The sequence below is a fragment of the Physeter macrocephalus genome, chromosome 14, assembly GCF_002837175.3.
Source record: "Physeter macrocephalus isolate SW-GA chromosome 14, ASM283717v5, whole genome shotgun sequence".
NCBI classification, from domain to species: domain Eukaryota; kingdom Metazoa; phylum Chordata; class Mammalia; order Artiodactyla; family Physeteridae; genus Physeter; species Physeter macrocephalus.
The window spans coordinates 75745729-75763006 of NC_041227.1; the positions used below are offsets into that span (position 1 = coordinate 75745729).

The 17278-nt window shown below is 44.9% G+C and overlaps 1 protein-coding gene across 11 annotated transcripts in view; it reads left to right on the forward strand.

The window, feature by feature from the left end:
- Positions 1-17278, forward strand: part of TRRAP (transformation/transcription domain associated protein) — a 112466-nt gene that overhangs the window by 42081 nt on the left and 53107 nt on the right. For 7 of the 11 annotated variants that reach the window (XR_008619436.1, XM_028500108.2, XM_028500114.2 and 4 more), the window contains exons 28-41: positions 1317-1413; positions 2819-2940; positions 3268-3438; positions 6756-6824; positions 9174-9227; positions 9362-9382; positions 11044-11163; positions 11403-11522; positions 11928-12092; positions 12189-12370; positions 12597-12795; positions 13226-13354; positions 15086-15352; positions 16519-16725. Coding sequence is in view for 10 of the 11 variants with exons in the window: in XM_028500108.2 (XP_028355909.1) it covers positions 1317-1413; positions 2819-2940; positions 3268-3438; positions 6756-6824; positions 9174-9227; positions 9362-9382; positions 11044-11163; positions 11403-11522; positions 11928-12092; positions 12189-12370; positions 12597-12795; positions 13226-13354; positions 15086-15352; positions 16519-16725 (1923 nt within the window). In the remaining variant the exon portion in view is untranslated. The remainder of the gene's footprint in view (positions 1-1316; positions 1414-2818; positions 2941-3267; positions 3439-6755; positions 6825-9173; positions 9228-9361; positions 9383-11043; positions 11164-11402; positions 11523-11927; positions 12093-12188; positions 12371-12596; positions 12796-13225; positions 13355-15085; positions 15353-16518; positions 16726-17278) is intronic. The other 4 variants (XM_024118908.2, XM_024118856.3, XM_024118898.3 and 1 more) reach the window with 2 other exon arrangements.

Sequence of the window (17278 nt, forward strand, 5' to 3'; positions counted from 1 at the left end):
TCAGAGTAACTGAGGCAGAAGTCATGAGGAAGCAAACTCTTCCTTATCCACGCGAAGTCTGAATTTCCAATTATGAAAAATTTACCTCTTGATTCTTTAAGTCCTATGTTTTTGCTTGGGTATAAGGTCATTGATCATGTGTTCTAGCTGAGATCATTTATACCTTGTTATATCCCTTGTGTAACATCACTCAGAAGGTTTGATGGAAGGTCCAGGAGAGCCCCTGGAGAATGGGAGGGGGGAGCTTGCCTTTGGGGGCTTCAGAGGCAGATGTGTTGTAACCTATGTGGAAAATTCCTCATGGACCTGGAGACCAGAAACTGGTAGTGAGTGTTTAAATTTCGGGAATCTAAACTGGTTTTGCAAGTGTTTATCAGGATACCAGCTGCATCAAATCATGTGAGGATCTTTCGGAAAATAGAAACTCTTGAGTCCTCTTCCCGAAGATTTAGGTTCAGTAGATTTGGGGTCAGACCTGGGAATCTACTGCCTAAAAACTTCCCAGGTGATCCTGGTGTGGCCACGTTTGGAAGTCTGGCTTTCTAATGATGCTCACTCTTCTACATAAGGGCAGAGGGATCTATATATGTGTGTGTATACAAACATGTTACATATGAGGAGAGTGTTACCGAAGGTTTCCTCTGGGGAGTGCAATAGGGTGGGTGGTTGAAACGCTTTTCTCTATATATCCTCCTCTACGGTTTTAAATCTTTTACTAGGTAGGAATCTTTAAGGGAAAAATCGGTACCATTTTCCAGGATGTCAATAGAAGGGGAAAGTAGTAATAGAACACCATATATAATATTTTAGATATTAGATATTTAAATGTGTACTGGTCTGTTAAAGTGTCTGGAAGGCTAGCCACTGGAGTATCTGCATTACGGTATTTCCAGTGAAATACTTCCTGCTTATGCTTCTCTGTACTTGAAAAGAAAGAAAAAAAAAAGGATTACTGCTCAAACTCTTGAATTATAACATGTATGTTTCTTGGGCTCTGGCCCAAGGCATTGGGAAGCAGCTCTGAACAAGGTGGAGTTGTACCCGCCATCTTGGAATTTGCGTTTAGATAAAGTGATCCTCTGCGTAAAGAAAAAACATCATGGTATACAGAGTGGGTCAGAAAGTGTCACAGAGGTTGACTGGGTTTTGCTTTAGAATAAGGAACCTCGAGCACATTTCGATACTTAAATGCTTTGGGATTTGGGTTTAGATTGTTAATCATGTTGTGTGTGGCAGATCGCTGTGTTCTGTTACTTGCAAGGTTATTGTGTCTTCACAGTGAGAGCAGAGGCTAAATTAAGTTCTGTCTTTTGCAGCTCTTGAATTTGTGTGAGGCTGAAGATTCAGCTTTGACAAAACTGCCCTGTTATAAAAGCCTTCCGTCACTCGTACCTTTACGAATTGCAGCCTTAAGTAAGTTCATGTAAATCTGAGACAAGTTACGGGGTACAAAAGTGAAGGGAGACAGTGGCATTTTTTTGTTGTCTAATTTTTCTGACTTTTTGTGGTCTTTTTTAAGGTGGAATAAGAAAAAGTTATGTTTGTATATTTACCAAACTACATAGTAAGATGTCAATGGATTATATAGATTGCTAGGATTTAAATAATTTTTTTTTACTCTAATAAACTGGATTTTACTCTATAGTAAACTCTTTATAGCTGTCTTATGGAAACTATATATATCTCTAAAGTATGTATCTCTCTAATATTCTGGTTTAAGAGAGTTGTCATACCATTCCTATCTTGCCATTTTCATCTGAATCGGAGTTTTTAGACCTTTTTAAACTTTTTAATGATTCAGAAGCATTTGAGACTCCTGCTGTCTCTAGGCTTTCATTAAGAATGTATTATCATTGTTTAGCACAGGAATTGTACATAGTTTAGGAACGTATACTAGGTCAGTACTCACCCTCATGCTTAGAAACAGTCTTTTCCCCCTTTTTTGATAAATACCCAATACAAGTTGCTTAGTTGACTTTGTCTCTTGTTGACTTTTATACACTTAATAAAATATTACCAGAATCCTCCTTGAATTAGAGGTAGAGCAGCTGAGAGGCAGACCATAATACTTGAGCTTGAGGATGGGGCTCAAGACACAGCTAGCCAGAGTTGGGGTGGGTGGGGCACTGGGAGCTTCTCCCACTTCCTGGTGGGTGCCTCTCAGGCGGGCCTGTCAGCCCGCATGGGCATTGCTCTTGCTACAGTGTTACCCCTTAACTAACCGCGGGCATTGCTCTTGCTACAGTGTTACCCCTTAACTAACCTTTAACATAGAGGCTGGAGGCATGTCGCGTTGCCTAAGGATATTTGCATATTCAAAGCCTTTAACTCCCCAAGTTGGGAGGAGACCACCTGATTAGACTTGGATAGTGGAGAGACACTGGGCTGTGTGTGTCTGTTTTCTTCATCACCAGAGTCTGAGGCTCTACCCTCGGCTAATTCAACATGCGTCCGCCCACAGGTCAGCCGTGCTCTCACCTGTGAGGATGTCTTGGGGGCATGGGTGCATTGGGGACCCCCTTCAACCCTTGTTTTCCCATTGTTTCTCTCCTTCAGCCCTTCTTCATCTTATCTGGGCAGTAAGATTTATCATGGACTTTCTGGCAGGCTGTTGCCTTCTTAGATAATAGTGTTCATTCTTAGATAATAGTGAGCCTGTGGGTAGAAGGCCGTGCATTCTTTTGTCTTTCAAGAGGCCAGATACTAGGAAAGAAGTTTAGTGACTCATATATTTGTTGATTGGTAAGAGCCTTTAGACTAGGAAATTGTACGTTTTTCAGGCTAATGATGAAAATTATATTGATTTCTCTCCCTAAAGATGCGCTTGCTGCCTGCAATTACCTTCCTCAGTCCAGAGAGAAGATCATCGCTGCCCTCTTCAAAGCCCTTAATTCAACCAACAGTGAGCTCCAGGAGGCCGGGGAAGCCTGTATGAGAAAGGTGAGCGAGGGGGCTGGGCGGGTGTGAGTTCTGCGTTGAGTTCTTCCTGTTGACCTTGTCTGTATCCTGGGAGTCGGCCTGTGGTTAATAACATACCGGATTGTAATAGTGTCTCTATCTGTTTCATAGTCACCCTGAGCCCTTTAAAAAGTAAACAGTAATGACTAGTCTTCCTCATTTCCTCATAAACTTCTGGAATATATACGGTTTAATACTCCATTTTCCCAAGCAAAGCAAAAACTTGCTGCTAGAGTTGAAGATGAGTTCCATTCTGTTATGAAGTATACTCTGATATCTGTTTTCCTTTGTAACCTTTTTTTAAAATAGTTTTTAGAAGGTGCTACCATAGAAGTAGATCAAATCCATACTCATATGAGACCTTTGTTGATGATGCTGGGGGATTATCGGAGCTTGACACTGAACGTCGTGAATCGTCTGACCTCGGTGACCAGGCTCTTCCCAAACTCCTTCAATGATAAATTTTGTGATCAGATGATGGTAAGCCAAATGCATACAAATTCTATGATAAACCTGAAAAATTAAATTTTTTTTTAAAATGAGTAACGCATTGACATGGTTTAAAACTCAGAAGGTGTAAAAGGGTGTCTGTGAAAAGCCTCCCTCCCACCCCCGTCCTCCAGCCACCCAGTTCCTCTTCCGGGGGACACCAGTGTTAAGCTTCCTGTGGGTCCTTCTAGAGGTGTTGCCCATTTGTAGTGGGACATATGTCTATTAGTTCCCACCAAGGGAAATGTAATATAGACATACGTCTTACTTTTTCCATTTACCATCCCACCATTTCATATCAGTACATAAAGCGTTTCTTCATTCTGTCTTATGGCTACACGATATTTCATGATGGGGACATGCCAGAATGCGCTGAATCATTCCCCACTTGGTGAACATCTAGCTTTTTCCCAGTCTTTGGCCTGTATAGACAGTGATGCGGTGAAAAACTTGTAAGAGCGTTAGAAGTCCTTTGAGTTTTTACAGTTATCAAGGGAATAATTATGCAAAGGAAAGATCTGACAGTGTTTAAACGTGAGGTGTAAACAGATGAAAGAGGGTTTCAAGTATTAACTTTATTTTGCATTCTGTAAATAAGCATTTGTAAATAATTTATTAACTTAATTTCATGGTATGTTACTGCAAACATGCATGTGTTTTTTATGCAGCTTTTTAACCTCACATGCTGGTTTCTTCGTATCTACAGATGCCTAAGAAATGGACAATGGCCCAAATACCTAAGTGGGAATTGATAGTATTATGATTGGTCCTAAAGTTTTTAAGTGATGGCCTAATAGTAGAGTGTAATTTTCTAAATTGAAAGGCTCTTTCCCTTTAAGCTTCCATGTGTAATACACATACATACCTATCAATTTACATGCATACAAACATTCATAAGCATGGTTAAAGTAAATGAAATTATATCACTTCCCAGTCAGAGCACATGAAATACACACATTATCTTACCTCATCTTATGACTGTTGGTTCTTTATGAGATCTGTGCGGGTGTTCTAATCTCCTAGTGTTTTTATGTTTGTCTCCTTTTAAAACTAGTCTCTCTCTACCGTCTGTTGGCTATCATTTCTTGCTGCCTTTGCATGCCTGCCTGAAACAACTTTCTTTTTGTGTGTTTTTTTTTTCACTCCAGTCTAACCCGTTAGATCTGTGAGCTGGGAATTCATTCAGTAAACATTGTTCTCCAGATTTTTTTAGAACAGAGTAAACAGGGAATTCCCTGGTGGTCCAGTGGTTAGGACTCTGAGCTTTCACTGCCGGGGGCGCGGATTCAATCCCTGGTTGGGGAACTAAGATCCCGTGAGATGTGCAGCACGGTCAAAAAAAAAAAAAAAGAACAGAACTGTCTCACATCTGTAGTTTCTGACTAAGGCCAAGAGTCTTCTTCCCTAAAATAAAGTACATGGGTTTTGTGTTTCTGCTTTGTTGAGGGGGTTTTTTTTTTTTTCTTTTTTTCCTTCTCTGACATTCTAGCCACGTTCTGAGTGGTTGAATGCCCCTGAAAGCAGAGAGTGCTGATGTACTTGGATACAGAATAACTGAGGCTTCTGTTTGTCCAGCCGTCCCGCCCCAGTCCAGCCAGGTCCTGTGCTATGGCGCTTCTGCGCTCGTGGTGCTGGCCTTGCGCGTGGACCCTGTGGTCTGCCACGTTCGTCCTTACCGAGCCATGTTCTTCAGAACGGGGCTCAGTCATCAGTCTCTGTTTTCCCTCATTGGATACACTTCTGGGGTGAACAGCTCAAGCCTTCAGCATAAGTTTAAGAGATAGGACACCTTACTGTCTAGGGTGGGCATTCATAAAGACACCCCTGAACATTTGCCTTTCTTATAATTTCAACTGCTTGACATTTGATCTTGAAGTTTCTTATATGGTTAGTTGTTTTGGAAATCTCCTTATTGAACTAAAAGTGAACTTTATATACCAATCAGTGTTATTTTTTTCCTTTGGGAAATCTGAAAGCAGCTGGCCATTTTCTGTACCTTTAATTTTGTTCCTCTCGTATCTTTGGTATAAATAGCTGTTCTAGTAAGATAGAGGTTTTTTGAATATATATTCTGATGGTATCCTTCAAGGAATTTTACTGGTAAAATCTTGTGAGTGCATTTAGTTTCTTTGAAGAAATGTATATTATTTTAATGTTTCTCAATGTGTGTTCCTTGGAACACTGGCTTTAGAAGATATAGGGTTTCTGTGAAAAACAGTAAGTAACTAAGTAAGTTGGGGAAGCACCACTTACTGTGTTTTCCTCTTGAAGTTTTACAAGGTCTGTGGACACTGAAGGCTCAGAGAAAAGTGTTTGGATGTATTTAAACCATCTGTCCCCAAGCCTGTTTGTGACTGAGGAGTCCCTTTTAAAGTAGCTTGTTAACTTCCTGCAGGGCAGTGTTTTGAAGAACAGGTTTGGACAGTGTAGGATCATGAAGCTGTTGTTTGGCTGCCCCTGTGTGGTTTAGCTTGCGCTCTGAGCGCTTGTCGCTGGGTTTTGCTGGACCCCGTTGAGGGCGGGAGCCTGGCTGCCACAGGCTGGGTCAGCCCGAGCCGCTGTGCCCTGGGGGTCGCCCTTCTGCTCCTGCAGCAGCACAGTCTTTTCACAGAACGAGCGCCCTCATTCCGCATGGAAGGGAGTTGCTACCCGCATGCACTGTGGGATCCATGCTCATCTCACCAGCCCCTCCCCCGGGGTTCCCCTTGTGCCCACTAATGCTCAGCCACAGGGGCCACCCTTTCTGTTTCTGGCCTCCCTCCTTGTCTCTGCCTGCAGTGCTCTTCCTTGTGCTTCTGGCCTGTCTGCCTCTGCAGGGCCCTCCCTGACTCCTTGGCCCTCATCTGTAGCTGGTTCCTGCTCTTCTGTTACACAGCAGGCACCTGTGTGTTACATTGTTCCCCCGCTGTCACTGGAGCGCCACAGGGACAGGGATGATGTCTGCTTGTTCACGTCTCTGCCCCGACGGCTAGCTTGGTTCTGGCTCAGGGCAGCACTCCAGGAACAGCTGCAGCACAGAGTGACAGGAGTAAAAAGTCCTGGTATTGGAATGGCCGGGTTGCAGGACATTTTCTGTTGTTTATCAGGGTAAATTCAGCCTTTCTATTTATAGAACATAAACAAATGCCAGTTACTCTCATCACTAGTTCGATGGCTGTGCTATTTCAGTAATAGGATCACTGCCATTCTCACATTAAACAGCATGGAAAGTAATGATTACATATGAGTTTTCACCTAAGAGCTGCATTTTGGAATTGAGATGCTCCTGTTGTCAAGAAAAAAATGGCCAAGGATCTATCTTTTCACAGCAACATCTGCGAAAGTGGATGGAAGTGGTGGTCCTCACCCACAAAGGGGGCCAGAGGAGCGACGGAAACGTGAGTGACTTGTTTGTTTCTGGGAGGGCAGCCCCACTGTGCACTGCCGTTACCAGTGCTAATGTCGGCGCGGTGCTTTTAATTAAAATTCCGGTCAGAAATCTAGTTTTATGTGACTATAGTCCATGTAAATTGTTAAACATATTTTGTTAGCATTACATTTTGCTTTTATTTCTCTTAATTGTTGAACATTCCTTTTTATGTTTCTTTAAAATCTCTTTTGTTCACTTTAACATGATGTTTTTGTTGATGAGAATTCTGGGAAGCTTGAAATGTATTTCAGTTTTATTAGTTTTTCTTGAAAGTGAGTAAAGTGTACTTTCTAGACTGTTCTGGCAGCTCTTGTTTGCACAGGCTACAGTCCTCAGCTGCTGTTTTCCATTGCTTTCCGTCATCATTGCCTCATAAACCAAGTAGAGGTTTTAGGACTTCATAAAAGCATTAAGGAGGTTGTAATAAAGCATCGCATAAATACTGGCATGTATGTTTTCTAGGTCCAAATCCCCCACCCTCGTTGTTTGCTGAAAGTCCAAATGGCCAGTACTTCAAAACACATTTTTTTACGGTTTTGAGGGAAAACCACTTGGGTTAAATCTTTTTAAGTATCCGATGTTGGTCACTAAAGACTTTGTCTCTTAAAAATGAATGGTTCTTGCTGTTTTTAATCTAATCTTATTTGTATATGTTAATATTCTTTTAAGATATTTTTAAACTTGATGACTGTCCTCTCAGTGGGACTGTGTTTTCCACAAGCTCCAGTTACGCCCACTGAGACTGCACAGCAGTACCTGATGAGGGGATTCCTTGAGCTCTTTCAGAGGCATAATTAATGTGGCTTTTTGTCCTCCTGTGCCTGTTTGTTGGATGCTGTGTTTCATCCCATCTTGTATTATATTTATTTATTTTGGCTTTATTATGCTTTGTTTTGACCATTCTATGTCAAGGTGTTTTGTTTATGTGAGTCTTGTTTCCTGCTGCTTCTAAACAGCCAACAAGCAAAACTAAAACAGGATCTTAAACTTTTTTTAGGAGTGTTAAACCATCCATGACCTCTTTTGAAGGTTTGTTATTTTTATATATATATAGGGAAAAAATCAGGAAATCTTCATGGGGAACAGCAGAGTGTATTTTAAAAGCCTAAGCTCCTGGGAGTAGGTGCAAGTGCCTCTGTACTTTTCCTCCCCATCTCTCATCTGTTAGGTATTTTTGCTCTAAATTTATTATTTGTTTTTACAGTTAGCTGTTAATTCTCTGAAACATATAGCCAGTTCTAGAATAAACATTTAAACCCTAGTGGGTAGATGAATGACTTCCATTCGATCAAAAAGATAAACTTTTACTGCAGCTCATGTGGGATGGGGGTCAGTTGCATAGGGGGTGGGGCCGTGGGCACTGGGAGGTCCCTGAGCCCCTCCCTGCTGAAGCCTGTCGATCAGCATATGAGCGTGACCCCAAGAGCCTGGGCACGTCCCACTGCTGAGGGAGGCCACGGCTCTCAGCTCAGGGGCTATGGCGTTTGGGGTCCAAGGCAGTGTGGCCACAGCTTCATGACCTCAGCTCAGGGCCAAGCCTCCTTTCTGCCCTTGAGCTCTGATAGTTTTTATGAATGCTCCACAGATTAGGAATGGGTCTCGGAAAGTAGTTTGTTTATTTGGTCAGATCCCCAAATAACATTGCCCAGTTGAGAAACTATAACCGATGACATGTGAAAAGTAGAATAAAAATAAATGAAAGCTCCCCATAACATCGGGTACCCCTAATGATCAGAGTTTTGCATTGTCATCACGTTTAGGAAGGTTTACCTGTTTGGCATTGAACTTACAGGGTCCACACACACCCACACCCACCCTTCTCAGGATAGCCTAAGTATCCAGTGAGTGGCATCACGGCGTCTGGGTTCTTCTGGCCTCAAACATGCCTAACTGATGGGGATTGAACCCCCTGGTCCTCTTCCAACTCCAGCTGGGAAAGAGGTTTTTTAAAATACCAGCACTTCACATAAAATCTTGAATTATTCACTCTAAATAAAAGGTTTTTTTTTAATGTGTTTGCCTACAACAGGGTCTTATGGTTTCTCCCCCTAGACAAGAATTCCAAACTCCTTTTTTAAAAATTTGATTTAGGGAAGAATACACTCCATGTGACACCATCAGAAGGGTTGTTTTGACATCTGAAGGGTGGAAGGTGTATTTTTTGCTGTTGAGCATTTGTTAATTATTATGTGCGTTCTGATAATTGTGTCTTTACTGTCTTGTTTACCCCAATAATCCTTACTGTGTATTGAGTATATGGGAAGTTCTGTGTAAATAACATAAATAGAAAAAAGATGATTTTCCTCCCCATCCTCAGGAAAGCATTTCAGAGTGCGGGAGATGTTCCTTGTCTCCATTCTGTCAGTTTGAGGTGAGAACAACCTATTAAAAGTCAGTTTATGACTTGCAATGTGAAGAACAGTTTATATTTTCTTTTCTTTTCTTTTCTTTTCTTTTTACCTTTCCGTTGCCTTTTTTCATGCTGTAATTTTTGTTTTGGTTCAGCCTGCCGTGGAAGGGGTAGAGGTGAGAATCTCAGTGGAAGTGCAGGAGGGGTTGTTGTTGTACTTGGTTTTGCTGTGACTTGTGGTTCTGTGGTGGACAGAGTGTGTCGTGCCTTTGAGTGCAGTGAGCCGTACTGTCTGTCTGTGGCGGAGTTGTATTAGTACCATTGCCGTGAACTGTCCGGGTGCCACGCATGTTTTTTTCTATTAGGACGTCTCTAAGCAAGATTCTAAGTTCTTTGGTTTTCTACGTGCTAGAATTGCAATATCTCAGTATTTCCGATCCAGACGGGTTTTGCTCTCATAATGTTTGTATGAACTCATGCATCTAACAACCTCTTGAGAGGAAACGCCACAAAGAATACATTAGACCTGCTAGAAATTGGGAGGAGTTCTATTTCCTCTGACTGACCAGCTGCCTCAAACCGAAACCTCCTTGCTCCCCCTGCACCCAGGCCCTTGTGTATGTCTCTCACGCATACCACACTGTCATGGTCGCGACACTGACTTTGAACAGCCCAGCCCTGAGCTTTCCCTCTTCTGTAAGATGGGGATGGTAATACCTGTCATTCCTGCCTTCCGGTGGTGACGCGAAGGCCAGAAGTGATTTCATGACAGTGCTTTGAAAACGAAAACCCTTAAGATGAAAGTACCATTGTTAGAAGGTTATTCTAATTTCAGGATAGAACTTAATCTGCCTGAAAACTTGGAAACACTGTAGAAGAGAACTCTAGAGGAGGCATGGGAGCAACGCTGAGCTGATTTTTCTCATTTCTTACCCGTCGCACTGTTTTGCCTTTTGGCTTAAAGAGACATTTGGAGAAGTATCTCCAGTGCTGCCGGGACGTGGTCCCTCCTGACTGGTGTTTATCATCCCCATTTTACTGGTTTAGAGTCATGGGTATCCTATTACCCGCCACCCAGGATGGGACATCAGGGAGTCTTCCCTTCCCCGTGGCCTGAATGGCAGACACAAAACCGTGGGAACTGACACTGTGAACGGAAAGTCGGAATGACACTCAGTAATTGACCACTGAGCTGTTAGCACGTTAAAAAATGCAAAATTCTTGGCATCCCACGTTTTGCATATGATTCTGTAAAGCAGTCTGTCAGCTTTATTTTCAGGCCTGGTTGACAGATTTTGAGAACCACAGTCAGTCATTTATTTACGCTGATAATTAATTTCCAGGGTAAATACTTCAAGTATTTTTTTTGAGGACTTTGTGCTAAGTTTTGAGGGTAAAAGAAGTCTGTGCCCTCGGAACTTAGTGCATTGGGAAGACCCCGTGATGTCATGGCAACGTGAGGGAATCCTAATGCTCACGGCCACGGGCATGACCCCCACGCCCCTGCTGGGCTCACCTCGGCAGCCCGAAAGGCCACTTCCAGCACTTGTCAGTGTGCGTGAAAGCAAAGACGGCACCGTCACCGAGGTGCACGGGCAGCTCTCTCTCCCCTCCACTGACAGATGGAATCTGAGGGCCAAGGGCAGGTAGTTTCCTTAGGCCACAGCTGTAATCTGAGATTGGTGAGTTGTGGCTTTCTATTGACACATGTTAACTCTGCTTCTGTTGGCTAACCTTGCAACTGTAGCTAGAGCCTAGCAGGGTCTGTAGTGATGTTGGTATCTCTCACTGGCAAAATTAATTGGCCTATTTTATAATTTCTGGTCTTCCTCATTAGGAAATGAAAATTTGCTCGGCAATCATAAACCTTTTTCATCTGATCCCAGCTGCGCCTCAGACTCTGGTCAAGCCTTTGTTAGAGGTCGTAATGAAAACAGAACGTGCTATGTTGATCGAGGTAATGGTCAAACACGGGCTAATTCTAATTCTTCCTCCATCTGTTGCTTGTAATGTTTTCACTGTCATATTTTAGATGGGTTAATCTAACAGTATAAAGATACTGGGTGTTAATATTTGCTTATGGTGCGTGCGCTCCAGTTACAAGGGGGAGAAATGCACATTGGAACCGTGTGAGGCTGCTAGACCAGAAAAGCCTCAAACCCCCAGAAGGTCCAGTTTTCACCCCATGTTTTCTAGGCCGGCAGTCCGTTCAGAGAGCCTCTGATCAAGTTCCTGACCCGCCACCCCTCGCAGACGGTGGAGCTGTTCATGATGGAAGCCACGCTGAACGACCCCCAGTGGAGCAGGATGTTCATGGTGGGAGCCCGGGGCCGGGCTCGGGGTCCCTGCCACCACGCTCGACAGTCTGGAATTTATATGTCACTGTTCAGTGTCCTGGCTTTATTTTTCTCTGATGTATTTGAGTATTAGAAACATTTTTGTGTATGTGAAAAGCTCAAGTCCAGGAATCCCTCTCTGTAGGATTTTGGTGGTGGTAATGAACGAATGAGCTGCTAGGATTATGAAACTCAAAGTGTGATTATTGTCTAAAAAGCACTTTTTAAAGAGGGTGCTTACAGTGATTTTTTTGGTTTGCTTTTGTTTTTGTTTTTTTTTCGCCTGCCTTGAGAGATTTAGGAAGAACCTTAGAGTTTATATCATTTCAACGTTTTGTGAGTTTTGATTAGCTTAAAACGGCTGTTTATTTTGCTTTTTTTTCAGAGTTTTTTAAAGCACAAAGATGCCAGACCTCTTCGAGACGTGCTGGCGGCTAACCCCAACCGGTTCATCACGCTGCTGCTGCCCGGCGGCACCCAGCCTGCCGTGCGCCCTGGCTCACCCAGTACCAGCACCCTGCGCCTGGACCTGCAGTTCCAGGCCATCAAGGTAGCACGGCTCTCTGTCAGGCACGCGACGTCTTAAACGTTTAGTCGAGACTCAGGGAGAACCCTGTCAGCATCCTCGTTGTCTCTTCTTTGACAGATCATTAGTATTATAGTTAAAAACGATGACTCCTGGCTGGCCAATCAGCACTCTCTGGTGAGCCAGCTGAGACGTGTGTGGGTCAGCGAAACCTTCCAAGAAAGTCACCGGAAGGAGAACATGGCTGCCACCAACTGGAAGGAGCCCAAGCTGCTGGCCTACTGTCTGCTGAATTACTGCAAGTGGGTGCACCTGGGCGCTCTGCACCAAGTGGCCTGCTCTCCCCATAAGCCTCCTCCCTGAGCTGCTCCTCCCTGAGCTCTGCATAGCTGGCTCACTGCATGTGTGTCATCGCATTTGTTGTAGAGGACGGGCTGTAACTTTGAGCTGCTCAAAAGCAAGTCGGACATCGAACATAGTTATGAAATTTGCCATAATTTAACCTGCCTTCTTATTTTGATCCTTCAGAAGGAATTACGGAGACATAGAATTGCTGTTCCAGCTGCTCCGGGCCTTCACTGGTCGTTTCCTCTGCAACATGACGTTCTTAAAAGAGTATACGGAGGAGGAGATTCCCAAAAATTACAGCATTGCTCAAAAACGTGCCCTGTTTTTTCGCTTTGTGGACTTCAACGACCCCAACTTCGGAGATGAACTGAAAGCCAAGGTGGGTCCCACTGTTGCTGCGGGAAAGGCCACGGCGTTTGAGCTCGCTTTCTAGGGAGCCGAGGGCACTACTTGTGTTCTGCCGTGCCTTTCCTCGTCTGGGCCGTTTGAGGAGAATTTCATTGTTGGGAAACATAAGGCAGGTCCAGCCGTGAACCAGTGTCGACGAGTAGTTTGTTAGTTCCCTTGTTTTTATACAGCAGCTTGTTTGAGGTGAGAAGAGTGAGCCAGGCCAATGTCTCTTTTCCTCAAGTTTTTAACCTACCTTTACAGTTGCCGTTGTAATAAAAGACAAGGTTATTAGCTGCACCCTTGACTGAAGTCTAACTTGATGGTGCAGCATAACCAAGCGGGTGATCCTGCCGCCTGTTGAAAGAGATAGAGAGCATGGCTTTGTTTTCCTTCTCCTTCATTGTAAAATTTTTTTGTAGGTTCTGCAGCATATCTTGAATCCTGCTTTCTTATACAGCTTTGAGAAGGGGGAAGGAGAGCAGCTCTTAGGACCTCCCAATCCAGAAGGCGATAACCCAGAGAGCATCACCAGTGTGTTTATAACGAAGGTGACATCACTAACCATGCGTTGGCCTGAAAAGTAACTTGGGAGATGTGACAGGTTCAAGGAAATAAGCTTATATCCCTAAGGCTTTTATTTTTCATGATTACGTTAATTTACAGCAGAACATTATAATTCTTACTAGTGAATTTATTAAGGCAGCCTCCATGTGGAATGAATTGTCTTTTCCACATTAATAGATTCCAGTGAGAAACAATATATCTCAGTGAAAAATTCAGATGTCACAGTTGTTTTGTAGAAACCTATATTGCTGGTCAGTAGAGTTTTCAAGATCTGTTTACATCTTTAGCTTTGCAAAAGAATCTACTAAAAGCCAGTGAGAATATTAGACTGGATCCGGTTGCCGCTGTGCCCCTTTGCTGCCAAGTTCATGAACGTTGTTGTGGCACTAGGGTGTCTGAAGTTAGCTTGGGTCTCAGCACTTTTACGAGTGTTTCCAGTTTGCACTAGAGAGGCTATTGGAATCAAGTGTCTGCTTGAGGAATGCCTGTGCTGTGTTTCCCATGATGCCTCGGCCGTCCTCTGCCATTAGGCTATTGAACTTCACTGGCAGATGCCGAGTTTGCCTAGAGCTTGGTGGACTGAGTGTTTGTGCACGGTTGGTGGTGGAGAGCTGTGAGCCGTGGGCATTCCAGCCTGTAGCGCGCCACCGGTGAGTCACCACCCTCGGAGAGGACACGGTGGTTTCCTCACTGCTCCATCCTGGGGTCCAGGCAGAGGGAGTGCTGTTCACATGGACAGGTTGCTGGGCCTCCCATAGTCTTGGTCCCTTAAGACGGACCTCCTTCCTGCGGTTTTGACCCCACGCCCACCCTCCTGTGGAAGTGAGAGCTGAGCCCAGGGAATTATCTTTGGTCCACATACTGATATTTGCCTTGTTCTGGGCAGCTGTGGGGAGATGGTGACCCGGACTCGGCCCCTCCCGCATACCGCCTTCTCTAGGCCGTGTCCTCGGGGCCAGACACTGCCGACTCGGCACAAGTGAGGAAGGAGCTGGGATCTCGAGCGTCAATGGGGATAAACGGTGCGGGGCAGGCTGGCGCCCTGGGAGGGGCCGCCGTGAGGCAGCACATCCAGGGGAGGGGGGCCCTGGTGAAAACACAGTCATCCTGGAAGACTGTAGTCTGGCAGGTCCTCCGAGGGACAGAGGCGGTCAGGGTACTTACTGGATGGTGCAGTCGGCATGCTTGAGTCACTAGGGGCGCGTACCATGTTCCTCAGGGTGCGCTTTTTTTTCTTATATTCATGAAACACACGTGAAAGTCTGTCAGATACTTGATTGCATAGGAAAGCGTAACAGTTTTTTAAAAAACAGATTTTTTGGTAGGTAACATTTTCTGATCATAATACTAAAAAATAAGGACAAGGTAATTAATGGTTGATGAGGAAAAAACCTCAATTACTTGGAAGTTAAGAAACTCAGTCCTGAATCACCTTGCATTGAAGAGCTAGTATTCCTTTTCCACCTCAAGCCCCTTTGCTCACTGCATTCTGACTTCTAAGCCTGCCCCTTCTTTCAGCATTAAAATAAATGTATCGAGTTTGTCATCTGTATGTAATAAAGGAAAAGTGATGTGACGTCATTGAGTCCATCACGGTAGAGTTTAATATTATGTGCGGAGAGAGAGAGAGTTCGTGTGTTTCAGGGCTTAGACTTGGCGAGTGACCCTTCAGAGGTAGCAGAGCAGAAGTGCATCCTGTTCTCGTGCTCTCGCAGGTCCTGGACCCGGAGAAACAGGCGGACATGCTGGACTCGCTGCGCATCTACCTGCTGCAGTTTGCCACGCTGCTGGTGGAGCACGCACCCCACCACGTCCACGACAACAACAAGAACCGCAACAGCAAGCTGCGCCGCCTCATGACCTTTGCGTGGCCCTGCCTGCTCTCCAAGGCCTGCGTGGACCCCGCCTGCAAGTACAGCGGGCACTTGCTGCTGGCCCACATTATCGCCAAGTTTGCGATACACAAGAAGATAGTCCTGCAGGTACTCGGCGGGCTCCCTCCCGTCCACCCGACAATCACGCACGCATGTGCTCCCGCGGACGAGCGCAAGCGCAGCCTGCTTCCCCATTTATTGTCTTTCCCAGTACATTTAAAAATGCTCCTCTGCTGTCTTTTTGTGACTATGAGACCGCCACGACGATTCTTTCTCACCCTTCCTCCGTGTTCCTGCTCTGCCCGCTCCTTCCTCTGCGGCCTTGCTTTTGAAATAAGACAGTGTCTTCTTTGTCCGCCTCATGCTTCTCTACCCGTTGCATGAACACGTGTTAGTCAAGGGCCACGGCCCACGCCTTAGCTAAAGACAGCCAGTAGGCGCTCGTGAGCCCTTGTCTCCTAACCCTCCTCGGGTTGGCGACCTGAAGCCCCTGTTCCTTGCGCTGCTCAGTGGGTCAGGCTTTGACGTCAGGCAGGCTGGGTTCGCGTTTTCTTTCTTCCACTCGTGAGTTCCGCGACCGAGTTCATCGCTGTCCCTGTGTAAGAGTTAAATGTAATCGCGCACTTGAGCACTCAGTCTGTCTGTCCCATTAAGCACCTGGCAAGCGCTGGCTCTCGTCCTGTCCTGTGAGTCACTCTTGATTGTTTCCTCTGACCACTCCCTCTTGGGAACTTCTCTGGACCAGAGACCCCAGGGGCATCTGTGACACCCTGTCCTTCTCCCAGGCGGGCAGGCTCAGCAAGTTCTGTTGTTTCCAGCCCTGCCCTGTCCCCTCTACCCACAGTGCCAGTCGGCTGGTCTGTGTTCCCATGACCTCACGTCCATCAGACCTTCACTTGAACTAATTCAGCACTGTCTCCGAGAGTGGCCCCTTTCACTCCATCTTCTACCCTGGGGCTGGAGTCAAATGATCTGCATCCCTCAGCCGACTTCCCACTGGTTACCCTAGAGGAGCTGGGTCCTGCTCATCTTTGTATGCTCCACCCTAGTTCAGCACAGGCACATAGTAGGTGGTCAGAAAATATTAGAGCAAACATATTCATTGATCAAAACTGAATGAAAGAGAACGTAACTACTGCGGTTTTTCCTAATAAGAGAGCCCTAAGGAATTTCTTTAAATTGTTTTGCAGAAATATCATGCCTTAGTTCTAAGTGATTGTTTTTATCTTGTTTATTAAAACCTTCATTCTATCAGTATTTCTGTCCTGTCTTAGGTTTTTCACAGTCTTCTCAAGGCCCATGCAATGGAAGCCCGAGCAATTGTCAGGCAGGCGATGGCTATTTTGACTCCGGCGGTGCCTGCCCGAATGGAGGACGGGCACCAGATGCTGACCCACTGGACGAGGAAGATCATCGTGGAGGAGGGGCACACTGTCCCCCAGCTGGTTCATATTTTGCATTTGATAGTGCAGCACTTCAAGGTGTGTAGGAAGTACTGTAGATTGATGTCGATTGCTTCAGAGCAAATACCCTGTCAGGCATTTGCTTTGAAGTTTCGCCTGTCTTCGTTTTCTGCAATAATAAGGTGGTCATGCATCTTTCAGTAAAGGTAATTCTCATCCATTGGTTAGTATGGGTATGTGTATGGCCTTATCAACATGGAAATTGCTGTAGTTTAGAGAATGTGTCCCTGGTTTAAGCTTTTTGCTAAGATGGCATTTTTCTTGTAAGTACAGTTGACCTTTGAACAGCAAGGGTTTGAACTGTGTGCGTCTACTTACATGCAGATATTTTTCAATAAACGTACTACGGTATTACATGCTCTGCACTTGGTTGAATACGTAGATGTGGGACTACGGATGGAGAGGACCGACTGTAAAGTTTATACTCGGCGTTTGTGACTCTCTGTCAGGGGTGGGCACCACTGACCCCTGTGTTGTTCAAGGGTCAGCCATACTCAGTTTGTCCACGAATACAGATGAGTTGTTACTCGAAGGTGGGAGGTAGTTGTCATTAACTCTAGATTTTGGTAAC